The 22,879-nt window shown below is 44.2% G+C and overlaps 1 protein-coding gene across 3 annotated transcripts in view; it reads left to right on the plus strand.

Moving 5' to 3' along the window:
• Positions 1-22,879, plus strand: part of LOC143767636 (uncharacterized) — a 97,434-nt gene that overhangs the window by 37,039 nt on the left and 37,516 nt on the right. For all 3 annotated transcript variants that reach the window (XM_077256079.1, XM_077256077.1, XM_077256078.1), the window contains exons 2-7: positions 4,840-4,989; positions 5,119-5,298; positions 5,381-5,504; positions 5,583-5,680; positions 5,875-5,965; positions 18,721-18,875. In XM_077256079.1, coding sequence (XP_077112194.1) covers positions 4,912-4,989; positions 5,119-5,298; positions 5,381-5,504; positions 5,583-5,680; positions 5,875-5,965; positions 18,721-18,875 — 726 coding nt within the window. In that variant the 5' untranslated portion in view covers positions 4,840-4,911. The remainder of the gene's footprint in view (positions 1-4,839; positions 4,990-5,118; positions 5,299-5,380; positions 5,505-5,582; positions 5,681-5,874; positions 5,966-18,720; positions 18,876-22,879) is intronic.

A 22,879-nucleotide genomic window follows, 5' to 3' on the forward strand; every position in this document is an offset into this window, starting at 1 on the left:
GCGCCAAAACATAAAAAAAATATAAATAAGGTATCGCTGTAATCGTACTGACCCGAAGAATAAAACTGCTTTATCAATTTTACCAAACGTGGAACGGTATAAGCGCCCCCCCAAAAGAAATTCATGAATAGCTGGTTTTTGGTCATTCTGCCTCACAAAAATCTGAATAAAAAGCGATCAAAAAATGTCGCTTGCCCAAAAATGTTACCAATAAAAACGTCAACTCGTCCTGCAAAAAACAAGACCTCAAATGACTCTGTGGACCAAAATATGGATAAATTATAGCTCTGAAGATGTGGAGACGCAAAAACTATTTTTTGCAATAAATAGCTTATTTTAGTGTGTGACTGCTGTCAATCATAAAAATCAGCTAAAAAAACAGCTATAAATAGTAAATCAAAATAAAATTAAAAAAATGTATTTATTTCCAGTTTCCCATTAGGGCTGGGGCTAGGGTTAGGGTTGGGGCTAGGGTTAGGGTTTCCGTTAGAATTGGGGGTTTCCACTGTTTAGGCACATCAGGGGCTCTCCAAACACGACATGGCGTCCGATCTCAATTCCAGCCAATTCTGCCTTGAAAAACTAAAACAGTGCTCCTTCCCTTCAGAGCTCTCCCGTGCGTCTAAACAGGGGTTTACCCCAACATATGGGGTATCAGCGAACTCAGGACAAATTGGCAACAACTTTTGTTGTCCAACTTCTCTTGTTACCCTTGGGAAAATAAAAATTTTGGGGGCTAAAAAAACATTTTTGTGGGAAAAAAATGATTTTTTTTTTTCATGGCTTTGCGTTATAAACTATAGTGAAACACTTGGGGGTTCAAAGTTCTCACAACACATCTAAATATAAATATCAGTTTTTGTGCGGATTCCACTGCGGTTTTACACCTGCGGTTTTCTATTATGGATCAGGTGTAAAACCGCTGCGGATTCCGCGCAAAGAATTGACATGCAACCGCTGCGTTTCCGCTCGTTTTTTTCCGCAGCATGTGCACTGTGGATGGCGTTTCCCATAGGTTTACATTGTACTGTAAACGCATGGGAAACCGCTGCGGACCTGCAGCTGCGGAAACGCTGCGCAGCAAAATCCGCAGCATGTGAACATAGCCTTAGATGACCCCCAAATTTTCCAGTTAAAATATAAAATCAGTCTTATACACCAGAAAATTCAGTATTTACTGTGTGTAATCAATCTCTTCTATCTATCTATCTATCTATCTATCTAATATAAATACATGTGTGTCACTGACGTGTGTGTGTATGTACAGTATGTATGTGTGTGTATGTGTATATATATATGTGTGTGTATATATCTATTCTGTTCTATCTTTAGAAGAATATTGCCTTTGAAAATTGTGCAAATTACTTGGATGATTTATGTAAAAGCTGATGTTAAATTCGCATTGCAGTCACACTGCATTCAGATGTAAATCGGGTGCTAGGTGTAAGAAAAAAAAAAATCGGATTGTACTCACATAAAAAATGCATGACACTCGCATGACACTTGCATTACACTCGTCCGACTCACCTGCATGAAAATCGGACTGATTTTAAAATTGCTAATGTGTCTCCAGCCTTACTCTGCAGTGTATCTTTCTTAAGGCTCCTTTCCACTTGCGAGAAACACGTCCATGTCTCGCATGTGAAAACCAAGCTATGGCGCCGGCACTTGGGAGCGGAGCGTGCGGCCGCATAGCAACACACGAATCCGCACGCTCCGCTCCCACGTGCCGGCGCCAGAGCTTGGTTCCCACATGCGAGACACGGACGTGTTTCTCGCAAGTGGGAAGGAGCCCTAAGCCCCACACACATTATAATGTTCCCACAGTTTCGCCATCCTTAACATACAGTATAATGTTTTCTCAGTACCGCCAACCTCCAAACACATGATGATAGTTCAAGTTTCCCCACACAATATGCGATCACCCAAACCACTATATAATGATTTCTCACTATCCCCATTCTTGACGCAGCATGGTGCTCAATCTTGGTTCTCACACACAGTATAATGCTCACACAGTACCACCATCACAAGCTTTTATAAAAGCCTCAAACGTCTGTGTGTGAATCAGACATGAGATCTAACGTGATAGAAGATTACAGTGCGGGGAAGACGGGAAACCTTCATGTAGACGGCCAGTGGTGATGGAGTCAGTGACGGACTCTGGCCAAATCTGTTTCTTGAGTCATAGTAGAAGATGAAGTTGTCGTCCTCATCATGAAGTAGTTATTTCTCCTGTCACGTGTAATGAATATCTCCTGCAGTATTGTGCGGCACCCCAGGGTCCTGGTCATCACAGTAGTGTCGCTTTCCTCCAAGGGAGAGTGATACTACGTTTGGAAGGCTAGGAAGGATAACTGCATCCAGGTACCACAAACATGCAACACTTCACACTCCAGGCCTTCATGGGGAGCTTCTGATCCTATTTACTAGGTGACTCCCCATATATAGATAACTGGTAGTCTGTTGGGAAAGTTAGTTAGTTCCAGACAGTAGTCTGAGGAGGACAGAGGGTCAACGGAGCTGTGCATGCCCTCAGAGCTGCAGCTCGCAGAAAGACACATTGAAGGCAGAATTGATTGCAGCGAGTGTGCAGGAGAGGATACCAGAAGGGGACCAGCCCCAAGCAGGCTGCCTCCTTCTGAGGCGCAGAAACATCGGTAGCTGGAACACCGAGGGTGTGAGGACCTCCACGCTTTACATCAGAGACTATAAGGTATAAACGTAGGCACTACTAAGGAGGGGTGGTGCTCGAGTAGGGGCCCAAGCCGTGAAATATATAACAATAAACTCGGCACACACCAAAGCGTAAATGCAGTGAAGGAGGGGGTTTATTAATAAGGTAAAGTACATACAATTGTTTGTACTTTACCTTATTAATAAACCCCCTCCTTCACTGCATTTACGCTTTGGTGTGTGCCGAGTTTATTGTTATTTACATCAGAGACTGGCAGGACATCTAATTGCACGTTACCTGTCCGCACCCACACCCAGGAGGCACGGTGACATCCCACAGAGCCGGGTCATCTAAGATCTTATAAACAGGCTCAAGTCACCAGTCATATGGGTTTTGTCCTATCCTATCCGGGGGGCAGAGAGAGGGAGATAACATCTGTGAGGACCTTATGTGAAGCTTAGCAGTAAGGGACTACACCACTACAGCGCAAAGGAAAGCTTTTATTCTCCACCTGGACAAGGGGACTCTGGACTTGCCTCCATATCGGCCGGACCCTGCCCTGTGGTCTGGTGCTCTGGACTGTGGATGCTGAAGTCTTCAGTAAAGGTAAAGAGACTGCAACCTTGTGTCCTCGTTCTTCTCTGCGCCACTCACCATTCACCATCTACACACTGGGAAGCCCTGGGGATATACTTCACCTGTGGGAAGGTATACCATCTAGCTGCCATAACATCACACCAGCAGACCCCTTAAAGCAGCGTCGGTCACCCTGACCGAGTACCACAGGTGGCGTCACGAACATAAACTTTATCCCTTTTAAAGACCTTCCCCTTTTACACGGAGGTTCCAGGGCCACGGACCGGGTCAGCCACCGTAACATCCCCCTGTGAAGACCGCACCCGGTACCGAGTACCCCCTTGCCCTGACGGGGCGCTCCAATTGCTAATGCTGATTCAAGTGTCGGTAAATGAGAGGAGAATTAGCGTTCTGGAAGATGAGTCTGAGAAACGTATTCAGCTGCTGACTCCGAGGAAGAAACTGCTTGTTGTCTGTGGCCTAAAATATATAGGTTTTACTAGTGGATGTAAAGAAGAAAATTTTATACTGTAAAATAGTAAAAATACGACTGCTGTTTGGGTCCTAACCAGTATCTGTATTTCTTGCTCTGTCCCAACAATCTTGTGATTCTTACAGCCAATCACTTGCTGAAGCAATGAATAACATAGCCAGTAAATGGGAGCATACAGGTGATGTCTTAGGGTACCGTCACACAGTACCATTTTAATCGCTACGACGGCACGATCCGTGACGTCGCAGCGATCGTATGAATATCGCTCCAGCGTCGTAGACTGCGGCCACACGTTGCAATCACGGCGCTGGAGCGATGCCGAAGTCCCCGGTAACCAGGGCAAACATCGGGTAACTAAGCGCAGGACCGCGCTTAGTAACCCGATGTTTACCCTAGTTACCAGCGTAAACGTAAAAAAAACAAACAGTACATACTTACATTCCGGTGTCTGTCCCCGGCGTTCTGCTTCTCTCCACTGTGTAAGCGCCATAGCCGGAAAGCAGAGCGGTGACGTCAGACGTCACCGCTGTGCTCGCTTTCCGGCTGGCAGACGCTCACACAGTGGAGAGAAGCTGAGACGCCGGGGACAGACACCGGAATGTGAGTATGTACTGTTTGTTTTTTTTACGTTTACGCTGGTAACCACGGTAAACATCGGGTTACTAAGCGCGGCCCTGCGCTTAGTTACCCGATGTTTACCCTGGTTACAAGCGAACACATCGCTGGATCGCTGTCACACACAACAATCCAGCGATGTCAGCGGGTGATCAAGCGACGAAAGAAAGTTCCATACGATCTGCTACGACGTACGATTCTCAGCAGGATCCCTGATCGCTGCTGCGTGTCAGACACTGCGATATCGTAACGATATCGCTAGAACGTCACGAATCGTACCGTCGTAGCGATCAAAATGGTACTGTGTGACGGTACCCTTAGTCAGCAATTCAACTTATGTTCCAGTCCATACAAGACTAGAGAATACAACATCTACACGTTCTATCTCCTGATTTGTTTCCCCTTATTGTCTCCAGTAATTGTATTATTACACAGGATTTTCTGTGATGTTACATGAGATCATCTTCTTCCAATTCAGATCCCTACAATATCAGATCCTCTCAGTGAAGATCTTCCGTATAAGAGAATTTTCCTGATTTACCCATCAAAGATGGATATGGACAGAGACAAGATGGCAGAGAGGATATTACACCTCACCCTAGAGATCCTCTTCCGGCTTACTGGAGAGGTGAGAGATTCTGATGACGTCGCATTACATCATTCTTATCTATGGGAATATCAGATGGACAGAACTGGAGAGGTGAGGACTCTAGGAATGTCTGTAGTGAGATTTATTAATGTGTCTCTCCATAACCAGGATTACACAGTAGTGAAGAAGACCTCTAGTGAGCGCTGTCAGAACCCTGTGTCTGAGGGATGGGGAAGACCCTTGAGCCCAATCACGGGGCCTCAACCTCACCCCCTGATGCATCAGGGCATCAATGACAAGAAGATCCTAGAACTCACCTACAAGATAATTGAGCTGCTGACTGGAGAGGTGACACTGCTGGGAATGCTGGGACATTATACAGTAATGCTATGAAGGGATTGCGGGATGACGGTATCATTGTATGTGTCAGGTTCCTATAAGATGTCAGGATGTCGCCATTTATTTCTCAATGGAGGAGTGGGAGTATTTAGAAGGACACAAAGAACTGTACCAGGATGTCATGATGGAGGTTTACCAGCCCCTCACATCAACAGGTAATAGACAGGACTAAACATACGGCCTATAATTATGTGTGTAAGAATGAATTCGGTCCCAATATGTGTTTCTTCCAGATCTATCCAGTAAGAGGACCACACCAGGGAGATGTCCCCGTCCTCTTCTTCCACAGGACTGTAAACCAGAAGATCCCAATGTTCCTCAGGATTATCAGGTAGATGGAGAGAAGGTGTCCTGAGATCTGCCCTATGTGTAGATGGCTGTGAAGGTCTTTGCTCAGTCTGGTTTTATTCACCAGTATTATATGTTTTATACTTGTGTAATGAGAATGTTGGAGATGGCAGGATTAGAGCTGATCATAGATGTGACTTCTCCATCAGTCTGTGACTTTTACAATATTTGTTTCAGGGTGAAGATCTGACCCATATTAATACTACAGAGACATATGTGAGGGGTGATGAGCGGTGTAAAGAGGAGATTCCTACATATGACTACCCAGGTGAGTAGTAACCACTAAATGCAGAGAAGTCACAGATTCTTCTCAGTCACCGGCTGTGGCTGCTTTATCGGTGGTGTAGTCCGGCCGTATCACAATTGTGTGATCACCATTTTGCCTCTAGACCACAACATTCTCCTCAATCCAAAACTGTTCAAATGACTTTGAGCATTAAAAGCCCTTTTCTGTAGAACGTATAGCCTGGGGAATCCACCTACCCACTGAAATTAGGGGACGCTGACGGTAACCTGCCAAGATCTGTAAACTACAAAGGTAAATAACATCATACATAGAATGTGCTGACAAGTTAGAAAATCACTTGAAGAAAACTATTATGATAGGCCTGTAAGAGAAAGGGGTTGGTGATGATGCTGTTGGCTTCCTAGATCTCTGCTATCCTATTGGATGACTCTACCTTCTTTCTCTTCTGTGCTGCTGAATGTGGTCATATGGTCCATACAAGACCAGGTCCAGTCTTTCTGGCTAAACTTTGCTTTTATGATCGACAACATTAGGCTATGTGCACACGATGTGTTTTCGCTGAATTTTTATACGCGCGTAAATGGTCCAGAAACGCAATGGCATACTTATGCAAGGTAATGCAATGACAATCCTGAAGTGTTGTGCACATGATCAGTAAATATCCGTCCGTATTTGCAGCATTATATTTTCTGCAGCATGTCAATTCTTTTTGCGTTTCAATTGAAGTCAATGAGTCAAAAACACTGCAGAGTCAGTCAAATCTGCAGCAAAAATGCATGTGTAAAAAGGTTTATGTATTTGCGGGAACAAATGTGTGGGAACGGAGAATGTGTTTCTATGTCTGTCTGTGTCTGTCTGTGGGTATCTGCATCTGTCTGTGTCTGTTTGTGGGTGTCTGCCCATGCGACGAACAGCCCATAGTGATTGTACTTAGGCGTCGTCTGATGGGACTACTACTCCCATCCGGCTAAGTCTGCTGTCACATATAATAGAAAGAGCATGAGCCGATGATGGGAGAATAGTCTCATCATCTGGTACCTGTGTTCCATAGTAAAAAAAAAAAAATCAAAACATTTACATAATTACATACTGTACATATTCACATACAAAATACATACTCACCGAACGCCTAATTCCCGATGCCCGTTTCACGGCACCACTGCGTGAGAACTTTCCCATGCAGCAGTAGTGCCTTAAGTGAGAGCGCCAGAGCTGATCAGCTGATGAACTCCGGTGAACTCTCACAGCGATTACCTCCTGTAATTGTATCGCCGGATGGCCGGGTAAAGCGGTCACATCTCCCGATGTGACTGTTCTACAGGTGATATCACCGTGAGACGCTCGGTATTAAATGGACTACGGCGAAAAGGTGATTTATATGTTGGTTTATAATTTTTTTCTATATCATCCAAGTAGAAATCCAGTTCAAATAGGTCCATTTTTTAAAAAAATTATTTAATTGAAATTTTTATTGAAGGAAAAATTTTCCATTAGAAATCTTCACGCATTATAAAAAAAGTCACAACCCCCATGTGTGAATAGTAGTATGGGCAGACGCGTTTCGAACAATAGTTCTTAGTCCTGGCTGACACCTGTTCATTACTGAACCACGGGCTTGTTATTGTATACATAAGATGGCATAGAGTATGCTGACATCAGCAGCGTGGACTCCGGTGCTTGGCGGTGGAGAAGATGTCGGTGACCGCAGGTGCCCGAATACGTCCAGAGTCTGTGTAGGGGAGCTCGCTCCGGAAGTGAGCCCAGCGCCCACCGTAAGTAGAATGCCAGATGTGCGCAGGGTCTGAGGTGACCTGGGCTCGCTCACCGGAAGTGGAGGTAGTGCGTGCGGGGTTGAGGGTGTGCGCATGTGCCCCTAGGAACGAGCAGGCTGTGTACATTCAGGTGCACCGGAAAGGTATCTAGCGCACACCTGGAGTAATAGGCCAGTTGCGCATGGGGTCTAATCAAGGGGTGGCACCCTTCCTGATTCAGTGATGCCTAGGATATTTAAAGAGGCTGAAGCCATTGACACTTTTTCACCACAAGACCTGCAGGCGCAGCAGGATCAGGAGCCAGAAATGCAGCGGTTGCCTTCACAGTAGAAAAAGCAACCACACCGTAGCAGCAGTGGGTGCCACTCGGGCAGTGCACGGGCGGATCTCTGTGGCTCTAAGATGGAGGGGTCCATAGTCTCTGGAGGAGACATTGCGGCTCAACCTTCGGATCCGGTACCCGTTTTGAGCCGTTCGAGTGGAGAGTGATCTCCGAGAAAGTACAGTACACTAATGTCTGTTTTTATTACTTTCTCTCCTATCTCCTACCCGCTCCATTTTTTCATGTGTTGGTGTGGGTGGAGTATAAAGGGTCCCTAGGAAGAGTAAGGCCAAACCGAAGAACAAGGAGTGTCCCCTATGTAGACAGCATCTAGCGGCTTCTTGGGAGAAAAAGCTATGACAGGATTGTATTGACAAGACCATTGCAGAATAAACTCCCACATTTTCTGCAAATGTAAGGTCCCTAATATAGTCGGAAGTCTGCACGTCCGTTAGTGCATTGCAGATCCCAACGAACTCTGACAGTAAGGGGAGAGGCAGATCCAGCCCCTTTTGGCATCACAAGAGGACCTGACATGTTCAGAGCCAGAGGTCTCTGATCAATCACAGTACTCTGGCAGTTGTTCAGAGGAGGATGGTAGTTTCCCAGTGGAGGCTATGGACAAAACTAATAAAGGCTGTCTAATCCATTATGGGATTAGTGGAGGAGAAGGCTAAAAGATCAGCCCAGGATCTCATGTTTGGCGGCTTGCAGAGGAAAAAGCGTAGAGCCTTCCCTATTAATGAGCAGTTACAAAGTCTCATTAAAAAAGATTGGGAGAAGCCAGACACAAAGATGCAAACACTTAGTTCTTTAAAGAGGAAATATCCATTTGATGAGGAGGCATCTTCTTCCTGGGATAAGGCACCGAGACTGCATGGAGCAATCTCGAAGGTCTCAAGAAGGTCTTCTCTCCCGTTCGAGGACTTGGGGTCCCTGATGGAACCATTGGATAGAAAGACTGACAGCTTCCTTAAAACAGCATGGGAGTCCTCAGCGGGGGCATTAAGGCTGGCCATTGCAGCCACTTGTGTAGCTAGATCTTTAAAGGTTTGGCTGGATAATCTAGAAGATCAGCTAGAACAGCAAGTCGCGAGAGAAGCTACCTTATAGGCAGTTCCTACCATTAAAGCAGTAGTAGTGTTTTTATTGGACGCCTTAGCAGATTCGGCAAGATTGGCGACCAAGTCAGCGGCTCTTACCAATGCGGGGCATCCCGCAGTGTGACTTAAATGCTGGCCGGGAGATATACTGTACAAGCAAAAGTTAAACTCTGCTCCCTGCCTTGTGAAGGAAAATTCTTATTTGGACCAGCACTAGATGAAGTGCTGGAGAAGCAGGAGATAAGAAGAAAGGTTTTCCGAATCAGCCATTTCCATCCTTTCGGCGCTCCTTGCGGAGGGGTCGCAGATCCAGGGGGCAGCCATATAGAGGCCGGGACCGGACTTGTAGGCAGTCCAGAGGAGGAAAAGGCTTTGATTTTGGCAGACCATCTAGAGACACCAAGAAGCCCGCCCAATGACTTCTCCCGGATAGGATGGAGGCTCTCACTTCCTCCTGGCCTGGGAGGGAATTTCATCCAGTACTTGGCTTGGGCAAATTGTGAGGTCAGGCCTAAAATTAAAATTCCACAGTTTCCCGCCTCATAGATACATACAGACACCGGTACAGCCTTCTCAAGAGAAACAGCGGGGCCTGGAAGAAGACGTAATATCACTATTAGACAAACGCATACTGGAGGAGGTTTCTGAGGAGGAAAGAAAAAGGGGATTTTTTTTCCCCCCTATTTCTGATTTAAAAAAAAAACAGACGGCTCTTGGAGACCCATTATAAGTCTGAAAGGTCTGAACAGCTATCTAATAGTTCCTTCATTCAAAATGGAAACCGTAAGATTGGCGGTGAAACTCCTCTTCCCACAGTGTTACATGGCGGTCCTCAACCTCAAAAACTCATACTACCACGTCCCTATCTGCGAATGGGATCGCAGGTTCCTCATGGTAGCGGTGCAAATAAGATCAAAGATAAGCCATTTCCAGTACTGAGCTCTACCCTTCGGGTTAGCAATAGCCCCTCGGGTATTCACCAAATTGATTTCAGAGGTCACTGTCAACCTTCGAGAAAAGGAAATTTTAATAATACCGCATCTGGACAATTTTTTGATTGTGGGGAAAAGCTATCTTCACTGTCACAAACATGTCAGGACGGTCATGGAGACCTTACAAACTCTGGGGTGGCAGATAAATCTACAAAAGTCCAGATTGGAACCAGCGACAGTGCAGATTTTCCTGGGACTAGTAATAGACTCTGTGGCACAAGAGTGCCGACTTCCAGAGGAAAAAGAGAAAAGAATCAAGCAGTTAGTCTTGTGGTATGAACTGGTGGTTTAGGAGCAACATGGGACGTGCTCTGGAGGAGGTGGTACCTGTACTGACCGCAGTTCCTGAGCTTAACACAACACTAGAAGTAGCCGTGCGATGTTCCTGTCACTCCCTAGACACCTCGTCACAGCCGGAGGACTAACTACCCCTAAAGATAGAAACAGGAAAGCTATCTTGCCTCAGAGAAAATTCCCAAAGGACAGACAGCCCCCCACAAATATTGACTGTGAGTGGAGAGGGAAATGACATACACAGAATGAAACTAGGATGTAGCAAAGGAGGCCAATCTAGCTAGCTAGATAAATAGAACAGGACAGAATGCTGTGCGGTCAGTATTAAAAACTAGAAAAATCCACCACAGAGTTTACAAAAATCTCCACACCTGACTAAAGGTGCGGAGGGTAAATCTGCTTCCCAGAGCTTCCAGCTTAACTGAATAAATCCATACTGACAAGCTGGACTAGAAAAAAAAACATAGAATGTGCTGAACGATTAAGTCCACAACAAGTGGAAAGCAAAAGAACAAAGCAAGGACTTATCTTTGCTGAACTGGTCAGAATATCAGGGAAATCCAAGAGAGATGTGAATCCAAGCAGGAACCATTGACAACTGGCACTAGCTGAAGGATAGAGCCAGGATAAATAGCCGAGCCAGAATAGACGATCAGTGGAAGCAGCTGCTGACTGCTAAATCCAAGGAGCAGCAGTTCCACTTAAATCCACCGGAAGGAGCCCAAGAGCAGAACTCACAAAAGTGCCACTTACAACCACCGGAGGGAGCCCAAGAGCGGAATTCACAACAGTCTTGTCATCAATAAGAAAGCCAGAGATGACCCTCATTAAAGCAATGTCACTGTTAGGGTCTCTAACTGCATATATACCAGCGGTGAAGTGGGCTCAGTTCCACGCAAGGGAACTGCAGTCGTGTGTACTACGGAACGAGCTAATCCTGCAGAGTCATTTAGAAGGGAAGCTTACCCTCCCAGACACAGTAGTCCGATCACTCAGTTGGTGGTTACAGATTGAATCAATCCCAAGAGGGGTACCCTGGGTATGCTGGGCATCCAGAATAGTAACAACGGACCCCAGTTCCTGGGGGTAGGGAGCCCACCTAGACACCCTGTGGCTCCAGAATGCCTGGACCCAAAAGGAAATGGGCCTATCATCAAATGAATGGGAGCTTCTGAAAGGGCACAGAACGGGCTGCTATCACACCTACCAAAGCAGCATGTAAGAATCCTGTCGGACAATCAAGCGACATTAACATACATAAATCACCAAGGAGGTACTCATTCTTGGCCACTAATGCAAATAGCAGAGGGGATTTTATGTCTGGCAGAGCATCATTTCCTCTCATTATTGGCCCTGCATATCCGAGGAGTGGACAACCTGAAGGCTGACTTCCTAAGTCGCAATCAGTTAAGACAAGGAGAATGGTCCCTGAAGAGATCAGTTTTCAATCAGATTGTGGACATGTGGGGTCGGCCCACGATAGACCTTTTTGCTTCAAGAAGCAACAGGAGAGTCCAGAGGTTCTGTTCCTTAAGTCGAGCAGACAGTCCGTATGCAGTAGTTGCCTTCAGCATAGAGTGGACACCAGGACTCCTATATGCCTTCCCTCCAATATGCCTGATACCTGCGGTCTTGAGAAAAACCAGAGAAGACAGATCCAGAGTAATTCAAATAGCCCCATTTTGGCCAAAGAGGCCATGGTTTTACTGACTGTGGATAAAGTCCGTGACGAATCTGTGGGTCCTTCCAGAGGACCAGGATCTTCTAACACAGGGACCCTTCCTTCATCCTCAAATGTCCGGGCTGCATTTAACAGCCTGGAATTAGAAAGGTCGCTTCTAGAGGGGTAAGGCTTCTCGACAGGGTTAGTCTCTACACTGCATACTAGCAGAAAGCCAATAACCACTAGAATTTATGGGAGAATCTGGAATAAACTCTTCATTGTTCATCAGGGCCTGTAGTAGAGCAAACTCGGTCCCATCTCCTACTCCTCCTCCTTGGGATCTAAATTTAGTGTTGTGAGCCTTAGTAGAGAGTCCCTTTGAGCCATTAGACACGGCTTCAGAAAGTAGTTTCGTTAAAAACTGTAATGTATATTTATTCAAGCCTGCAGGAGATGTGTTGGCATGGCTCAAGCCTTGGTTTCATTAATTCACTCCACATCATAAATTCCATTATGTTTTAATTCCTAAGGAATTTAGATTATTGCTCAATCTCTCCTGAAATGGGGAGCCCTAATAATTTATCTACTCTTATCTTTGACTGTCTAATATCTCTTCATGAAAACAGACAGAATACGATAGTTTAGATTGCCAGAACCACCAAGCCCCATACTGTAATTACTCCAGAGAGGTTGTGTAATTAATAAGGACCCATTATTCAAATCTGATGTGTGTCACTTAATGTATATTTTGTGAAGAACTCAATTTTTTTTTTACTTTCACAAATGGTAATACCAAACAGATGGATCTCTCAAATTATTTTACAACTTCTCTTGAAGTTGACAATACCCCATATACGGTTGTGCACTACTGTCTGGACACATTTCAGGGTTGAGAGGTGAAGGAGCACCATTTAGCTATTTGAATCCAGATCTTACTGTAATAGTTTGCAGACACAATACATTGGTAGCAGTGTTTGTGACCACCTGGCAGCTCAATGGCCACCACGAACAGGCTTGGCGCTATCTACTGCATTATCCTTAGCCGAGGGATTGTCTTGCTCATCACCCATTAAGCTAAGTTCACATTAGCTTTTGAGTCCGCAGCGTGGCGCTGCTGTCTCTGCTTAACCCCTTCATGACCTTGCCGTTTTTTGCAATTCTGACCAGTGTCCCTTTATGAGGTAATAACTCAGGAACGCTTCAATGGATCCTAGCGATTCTGAGACTGTTTTTTCGTGACATATTGGGCTTCATGTTAGTGGTAAATTTAGGTCGATAATTTCTGAGTTTATTTGTGAAAAAAATGGAAATTTGGCAAAAATTTTGAAAATTTCGCTATTTTCATTTTGAATTTTTATTCTGTTAAACTAGAGAGTTATGTGACACAAAATAGTTAATAAATAACATTTCCCACATGTCTACTTTACATCAGCACAATTTTGGAAACAAATTTTTTTTTTGCTAGGAAGTTATAAGGGTTAAAATTTGACCAGTGATTTCTCATTTTTACAACAAAATTTACAAAACCATTTTTTTTAGGGACCACCTCACATTTGAAGTCAGTTTGAGGGTTCTATATGGCTGAAAATACCCCAAAGTGACACCATTCTAAAAACTGCACCCCTCAAGGTGCTCAAAACCACATTCAAGAAGTTTATTAACCCTTCAGGTGTTTCACAGCAGCAGAAGCAACATGGAAGTAAAAAATGAACATTTAACTTTTTAGTCACAAAAATGATCTTTTAGCGAAATTTTTTTTTATTTTCCCAAGGGTAAAAGGAGAAACTGGACCACGAACGTTGTTGTCCAATTTGTTCTGAGTACGCTGATACCTCATATGTGGGGGTAAACCACTGTTTGGGCGCACGGCAGGGCTCGGAAGGGAAGGAGCGCCATTTGACTTTTTCAATGAAAAATTATCTCCATCGCTAGCAGACACCAAGTCACGTTTGGAGAGCCCCTGTGTGCCTAAACATTGGAGCTCCCCCACAAGTGACCCCACTTTGGAAACTAGACCCCCCAAGGAACTTATCTAGAAGCATAGTGAGCACTTTAAACTCTCAGGTGCTTCACAAATTGATCCGTAAAAATGAAAAAGTACTTTTTTTTCACACAATTTATTTTAGCCTCAATTTTTTCATTTTCACATGGGCAACAGGATAAAATGGATCCTAAAATTTGTTGGGCAATTTCTCCTGAGTACGCCGATACCTCATATGTGGGGGTAAACCACTGTTTGGGTGCACGGCAAGGCTCGGAAGGGGAGGCGTGCCATTTGACTTTTTGAATGGAAAATTAGCTCCAATCATTAGCGGACACCATGTCGCGTTTGGAGAGCCCCTGTGTGCCTAAACATTGGAGCTCCCCTACAAGTGACCCCATTTTGGAAACTAGACCCCCCAAGGAACTTACCTAGATGCATAGTGAGCATTTATAACCCCCAGGTGCTTTACAGAAGTTTATAACGCAGAGCCGTGAAAATAAAAAATAATTTTTATTTCCTCCAAAAATGATTTTTAGCCCAGAATTTTTTATTTTCCCAAGGGTAATAGGAGAAATTGGACCCCAAATGTTGTTGTCCAGTTTGTCCTGAGTACGATGATACCCCATATGTGGGGGTAAACCACTGTTTGGGCGCACCGCAGGGCTCGGAAGGGAAGGCACGCCATTTGGCTTTTTGAATGGAAAATTAGCTCCAATCATTAGCGGACACCATGTCGCGTTTGGAGAGCCCCTGTGTGCCTAAACATTGGAGCTCCCGCACAAGTGACCCCATTTTGGAAACTAGACCTCCGAAGGAACTAATCTAGATGTGTGGTGAGCACTTTGAACCCCCAAGTGCTTCACAGAAGTTTATAACGCAGAGCCATGAAAATAAAAAATAATTTTTCTTTTCTCAAAAATATTTTAGCCCACATTTTTTTATTTTCCCAAGGGTAACAGGAGAAATTGGACACCAAAAGTTGTTGTCCAGTTTCTCCTGAGTATGCTGATACCCCATATGTGAGGGTAAACCACTGTTTGGGCACATGCCGGGGCTCGGAAGGGAAGTAGTGACGTTTTGAAATGCAGACTTTGATGGAATGGTCTGCGGGCATCATGTTACGTTTGCAGAGCCCCTGATGTGCTTAAACAGTAGGAACTCCCCACAAGTGACTCCATTTTGGAAACTAGACCCCCAAGGGAACTTATCTAGATGTGTGGTGAGCACTTTGAACCCCCAAGTGCTTCACAGAAGTTTATAACGCAGAGCCGTGAAATTAATAAATGTTTCCTTTCCTCAAAAATATTTTTTTAGCCCAGAATTTTTTATTTTTGCAAGGGTAACAGGAGAAATTTGACCCCAAAAGTTGTTTTCCAGTTTCTCCTGAGTACGCTGATACCCCATATGTGGGGGTAAACCACTGTTTGGGCACATGCCGGGGCTCGGAAGGGAAGTAGTGACGTTTTGAAATGCAGACTTTGATGGAATGGTCTGCGGGCATCATGTTACGTTTGCAGAGCCCCTGATATGCCTAAACAGTAGAAACCCCCCACAAGTGACCCCATTTTGGAAACTAGACCCCCCAAGGAACTTATCTAGATGTGTGGTGAGCACGTTCAACCCCCAAGTGCTTCACAGACGTTTACAATGCAGAGCCGTGAAAATAAAAAATCATTTTTCTTTCCTCAGAAAAGATGTTTTAGCAAGCAATTTTTTATTTTCACAAGGGTAACAGGAGAAATTGGACCCCAATATTTGTTGCCCAGTTTGTTGTGAGTACGCTGATACCCCATATGTGGGGGTAAACCACTGTTTGGGCGCACGTCGGGGCTTGGAAGGGAGGGAGCACCATTTGACTTTTTTAACGCAAGATTGGCTGGAATCAATGGTGGCGCCATGTTGCGTTTGGAGACCCCTGATGTGCCTAAACAGTGTAAACCCCTCAATTCTAACTTCAACACTAACCCCAACACACCCCTAATCCTAATCCCAACTGTAGCCATAACCCTAATCACAACCCTAACCCCAACACACCCCTAACCACAACCCTAACCCCAACACACCCGTAACCCTAATTCCAATCCTAATCCTAACCCTAATCCCAACCCTAACCCTAATCCCAACCCTAACCACAACTGTAACCCCAACACACCCCTAACCCTATCCGTAACCCTAACCACAAGCCTAATCTTAACCCTATTTCTAACCCTAGCCCTAATTCCAACCCTAACTCTAATTCCAACCCTAACTCTAAGGCTATGTGCCCACGTTGCGGATTCGTGTGAGATTTTTCCGCACGATTTTTGAAAAATCTGCAGGTAAAAGGCACTGCGTTTTACCTGCGGATTTACAGCAGATTTCCAGTGTTTTTTTTGTGCGGATTTCACCTGCGGATTCCTATTGAGGAACAGGTGTAAAACGCTGCGGAATCTGCACAAAGAATTGACATGCTGCGGAAAATACAACGCAGCGTTTCTGCACGGAATTTTCCGTACCATGGGCACAGCGGATTTGGTTTTCCATAGGTGTACATGGTACTGTAAACCTGATGTAAAACTGCTACGAATTCGCAGCGGCCAATCCGCTGCGGATCCGCGGCCGATCCGCTGCAGATCCGCGGCCAATCCGCTGCGGATCCGCGGCCAATCCGCTGCGGATCCGCAGCCAAATCCGCACTGTGTGCACATGCCATAACCCTAACCCTAACCCTACCCCTAGTTCTAACCCTAGTTCTAACCCTAACCCTAGTGGAAAAAGAAAAAAAAATATTTTCTTTATTTTATTATTGTCCCTACCTATGGGGGTGATAAAGGGGGGGGGTTTATTTATTATTTTTTTTATTTTGATCGCTGTGATAGAACCTACCACAGCGATCAAAATGTACTTGTAATGAATATGCCAGCCGGCAGATTCGGCGGGCGCACTGAGCATGCGCCCGCCATCTTGGAAGATGGCGGCGCCCAGGGAGAAGACGGACCGACTTCGGGAGGCTCGGTAAGTATGAGGGGGTGGTGGGGGGGTGGATCGGAGCACAGGGGGGGGGATTGGAGGACGGGGGGAGCGGACAGGAGCACGGGGGAGCGAACAGGGGGACGGAGGGGGGTACCGGACAGAACGGAGGACTGGGGAGGAGATCGGGGGCGGTGGGGGGGGCCAGAACATGATTTCCAGCCATGGCAGATGCTATTGCAGCATCGGCCATGGCTGGATTGCAATATTTCACCATTTTCATAGGTGAAATATTGCAAATTGCTCTGATTGGCTGTTGCACTTTCAACAGCCAATCAGAGCGATCGTAGCCACGTGGGGGCAAAGCCACCCCCCCTAGGCTGAAGTACAACTCCCCCTCTCCCTGCAGATCGGGTAAAATAGGAGTTAACCCTTTCACCCGATCTGCAGGGATGCGATCATTCCATGACGCCACATAGGCGTCATGGGTCGGGTAGGGGTTAAGCACCGCCTACTTCCGCATGCGTCCTGCATGCCTATCTTTAACATTGTGTACGCAGGGACATGCGTTGTATGCAGATGCGTCAGCATGTGTCGTTTTGACTTGCCCGCCGAACGCAAGAAAATGCAACATCTTGCGTTCAGTGGGCACGTCAAAACGACGCACGAGGCCACATCCACATGTCTCTGTATACAGGGACATACAGGAGCATAAGGAAAAGTCCACAGCACCACTCTGCCGACTCAGACGCTTATGTGAACCCGGCCTAACACCTCTACATGGATCTGGACTTACATAGAGACCTCTCAGACTTGGGCCATAGTGTTGCCTGCTGTTTGGTGTTGTGAAATGGGAAGAACAATAGTTTACACGTCTACTCCATTACCAGCGCCGCCTGTCATATGAATAAGGACACGCCTGGTGACGTCGAAGGAGCAGATCCCAGAAGAGATGTGATACACCATCTGCAGAAGCCCTAATATGACATTTCAGAAAGCCAGAGCAGTAGAAATACCCATAAAGTGACTCCATTTTAGAAATTATAACCCACAGAGAATTAATCTATTGGAGTAGTGACTATTTGTGATTCCACATACACTTTCCGGAAATTGGCACGCAGTGAATGTGGGAGAAAAAAAATTGCAAATATGCCATTTTATTACCCAATACATAGTGCTCAGATTGTGCTCCAGGAAATGCCCACATTAATTTAAGTGGGTTCTTTTAAATGTGGTTTGGGCTCACTGAAAGGCTCAGAAACAAGGGGGAAATTTCAATTTGGGAAAGTGGTTATTGGTGGATTGGATTTATGGTAGCCAGGTTGCTTTTCAAGAGCCTTTGAGCCACTAATAATGTGGAAACCTCTGTTTTTCCACTGCCAGATGATGGATCTGAATGGGGACTTGTTTTTTGTGATGTGAATAGAAGTTTTTATTGGTATTATGTTCATCAACATAACGCTTATTTGTAGCTTTTTATTTCAAATTTGGGAGGCAGAATGAACAAACATTTGAGCACTATGCTACACTGATTCATCCAATGAGATTTTCTATTAGAATGTGAACTATCATCGTCTTAGTAAAAATGGCAAGTTATGTAAAAATATAGAATTTTTTACCAACAGGTTAAGTAGAAATGTTAACTGACATTCAAATATATTTTATTCAAAAATAGTAATTGGTTTATATCTTGGCAGATTACTGTACCAGGAGATCAAAGGAACAGACGTCTTCAATTTTAAAATTAGATGATCTTGAGATCCCACAGGATACAACTGAAGCGAAAGTCATTACTACAGATATACCATCATCCATTCACAGCAAAGATCTCTCATCTGATCCTTTGAAACCGGTCCTGTCTTCTGATTCATTAGCGACAACTAAGGAAAATCACAGTCCCAAAATAAGCATTAAAAACAGAAATACTCCGAAGTCAAAGAAGCCATTTTCATGTTCAGAATATGAAAACAGTTTTCCCATAGAAGAGTCCTTTCTTAAACATCCAAAAATTCACACAGTGGAGAAAAGATTTTCTTGTTCTCGGTGTGTCAAATGTTTTAAGTACAAATCACATCTTGCTAGACACCAACGAAGTCACACAGGGGAGAAGCCATATTCATGTTCAGAATGTGAAAAATGTTTTAACCAGAAATGGAATCTTGTTATACACCAAAGAACCCACACAGGAGAGAAGCCTTTTTCATGTTCAGAATGTGGGAAATATTTTCACGATAAATCGCATTTGGTTAATCACCAGAGAACCCACACAGTGAAGAAGCCTTTTTCATGTTCAGAATGTGGAAAATGTTTTACACAGAAATCAGATTTAAATAAGCACCATAAAATTCACACAGGGGAGAAGCCTTTTTCATGTTCAGAATGTGAGAAATGCTTTATCGAGAAATATGCTTTAGTTAAGCACCAGAGAACTCACACAGGGGTAAAGCCGTTTTCATGTTCAGAATGTGGGAAATGTTTTAATGAGAAATCAGGTTTGGTTAAGCACCAGAGAACTCATACAGGAGAGAAGCCTTTTTCATGTTCAGAATGTGAGAAATGTTTTTGTGAGAAATCAGATTTGGTTAAGCACCAGAGAACTCACACAGGGGAGAAGCCTTTTCCATGTTCAGAATGTATGAAATGTTTTAATCAGAAATCAGGTTTAAAAAGGCACCAGAGAACCCACTCGGGGGAAGAAGCCTTATTCATGTTTGGAGTGCCGGAAATGTTTTGTAAAGAAATCATATCTTCTTAGTCACCAAAGAATTCACGTATCGGAGAAGCCTTTATCTTGTTTATAATGTAGGAATTTTTTTACGCTAAAATCAACTCTTTACCATCAGAGAAGTCACAAAGGGGTGAAGCCTTTTTCATCTTCTGAATGTTGGAAATGTTTTAACCAAAATTTGTATGTCTTAAAGAGGTTCTCCATTACTAGGACAACCCCTTGTCATTTCTTATGTTTGACCTATTTCAAACAAAATTACTCATACACACTTTCTATGCCAGTGCTGTTAAAGTAGTCTTGGCACTCACGTTCCCGGGGATCATGTGAGGTTGTTCACAGGGCTCATGTTTTGTAACAATCAGCACTGGCTTCAGTGTGAGGGAATGGATTATGTGGGAAAGGGAACGGGAATTTCAAATCTCTCTGTCACGGATCCCACCGTGCTGCCACCAATTTGTCACGTACCCACTCTCAGAACGTGACTTGGGGGTTGCGCCTTCAAGGGTTAATCTATCTCACCTGTCTCAGTCCAGCATTCAACCTCTGTCCTATGCTGTAATGAGAGCATAAATCACAAACCTACCCAGACCACACACCCACTCATACATGCTGCCACCACTCCACGAACACACGGGCGATGAGTCCCGGAAATATTACTACTACTGTCTGCCAATCATAGGGATCAAACAGTTTAAGGCTATGGATTCTTTAGAACATACAAGGTTCAACTTGTTAAAGTTTTATGCTTTAATCCAAAAGGTACAGTGCTTACAATAAAGAAAAAGGTATAAAAATATTGTTATAAAAAGACATACAAATATGTAAAACAGTTATAAAAATAAACAGGATAAAACTTACAGAAATAGCTAACTTTGTAGTCTGCTTTCTGCTCCCTGTGGGGGAATGGATGGACTGGATCACATTATCTTGGCTGCCCTCAATCTGTGAACAACTTTGCATGCGTACAAGCCTAATTTATAGCGTTTCTCTGGAGGTCAAATTTATAAACCAGTCTCTCAGGTTTATATTATAATTGCTTGCTTTTGATTGGACCACGGCTGCTCTCTTCGAATGAATATATTATTTTCCTCTGAACACTCTTTGCCTAAAGGTTCTCACAGATAGATAGCATCAGGCTGAAATTGACATCTCTCTTCAAAAGAGCTAGAAGGTGTGAAATGTTTCCCCTTCTTCCTGGTTCCCACATGACCCCCTGTCGAGATTGGAGACAGTAGACTGCCTTCTCAAGACACATATGTTGTGACCTTTGTGAGACCTGTAGTTTCAGGGCAGATGTTAAACTACTGCTGGATACACATATAAACCTATACATATTCACTACACACATATATACCTATACATATTACACTACACTCTCCATTGAGCAGGCTCGTACCTCCCAACCAGATGGAGGAAGAGGGGGCGAAGATCTAATTTGATGATTCTGAGTTCTAGACAGAAAGGACAGGCCGTAAGTATATTGTCCACAGCATAAGCACTGTTAATACAATCGTGAGTGTGAGTTAAGATCACGACAACCAGAGGTCTAATTCTGCAGCGTCCCTAAGTACGATCCAGGGAGCCCAAGTATTGTATGTTTTATCTCCCATTACTTGGCCTATCATTTGTTCCATTCTGAAAATGTCATTAAGTTCTACAACAAAGGAGATTTATCTAATTTCCAAAATCTGGGAATCAAATTCCTGGTGGCAGTGAGGAAGTGTCCAGGGCAGTCACTATGAATTTCGGGGCCTCATACTGGCAAAATTTTTCGGGCCCTCTTGTGACTCGGCCCAGGCTCCACTCCAGCCCCACCTCCACCACTCGAACTGTCCACAGTCAAAAGATTTTTTAAGCCTCCACCACGACAAGGGAGACTCTTTTGGCCAGGCCCTACTCTATTCTATTAATCGTTTGTTAAAATATCCATTATAATTTAGATATATTTGTATTTTTCAATTTTTAAAAAATGACCAATATCACATACAGGGGACAAATACCACCACAGCATGTCCAGGCACCATATTGCCACCACATAGTGACCTATAATACCACATACAAGGAACAAATACCACCACACCATGTCCAGACCACATATTACCACCACAGTGACCGAATAAAATCACATACAAGGGACAAATACCACTGCACCATGTCCACACCACATATTACCACCACATAGTGACCAAATAATAGCACATATAGAATAAATATCAATTGCACTCTCCTTTTCAATGCAAACAAGATTTATTTTATTAAAGTTCAAGACATAAGAGCAACCTTAGAGTGTCAACGTGTTTCGACCAAACAGGCCTTTTTCATGACAGTTGCTAAAAAATTAAATACAAATAAGACATAACATAAGTATATACAATGGTGTCGCATGTATTTGTGGTACATCTGCATGTGATTGGTTTATAGACCTATATACAATACAACAAGATAATACCACAGCAAGGGTCTAAATGTTACTTGTGTTTACTTACCTGATGCCGATGAGGAGATGTCTTGGCGGTTGTTGCTTTGTGGTCTTTGGTCGGGCTGGTGTATGACACTTGCATTACCCTCGTCCGACTCACCTGCATCAAAATTGGACCGATTGCTAATGTGTCTCCAGCCTTACTCTGATAGTGCAGTGTCTCTTTCTTAGCCCCACACATATTATAATGTTCCCACAGTTTCGCCATCCTTAACATACAGTATAATGTTTTCTCAGTACCGCCAACCTCCAAACACATTATGATAGTTCAAGTTTCCCCACACAATATGCTATAACCCAAACCACTATATAATGATTTCTCACTATCCCCATTCTTGATGCAGCACGGTGCTCAATCTTGGTTCTCACACACAGTATAATGCTCACACAGTACCACCATCACAAGCTTTTATAAAAGCCTCAAACGTCTGTGTGTGAATCAGACATGAGATCTAACGTGTTAGAACATTACAGTGCGGGGAAGACACGAAACCTTCATATAGACGGCCGGTGGTGATGGAGTCAGTGATGGACTCTGGCCAAATATGTTTCTAGAGTCATAGTAGAAGATGAAGTTGTCGTCCTCATCATGAAGTAGTTATTTCTCCTGTCACGTGTAATGAATATCTCCTGCAGTACTGTGCGGCGC

Source organism: Ranitomeya variabilis, chromosome 4 (genome assembly GCF_051348905.1).
Source record: "Ranitomeya variabilis isolate aRanVar5 chromosome 4, aRanVar5.hap1, whole genome shotgun sequence".
NCBI classification, from domain to species: Eukaryota; Metazoa; Chordata; class Amphibia; order Anura; family Dendrobatidae; genus Ranitomeya; species Ranitomeya variabilis.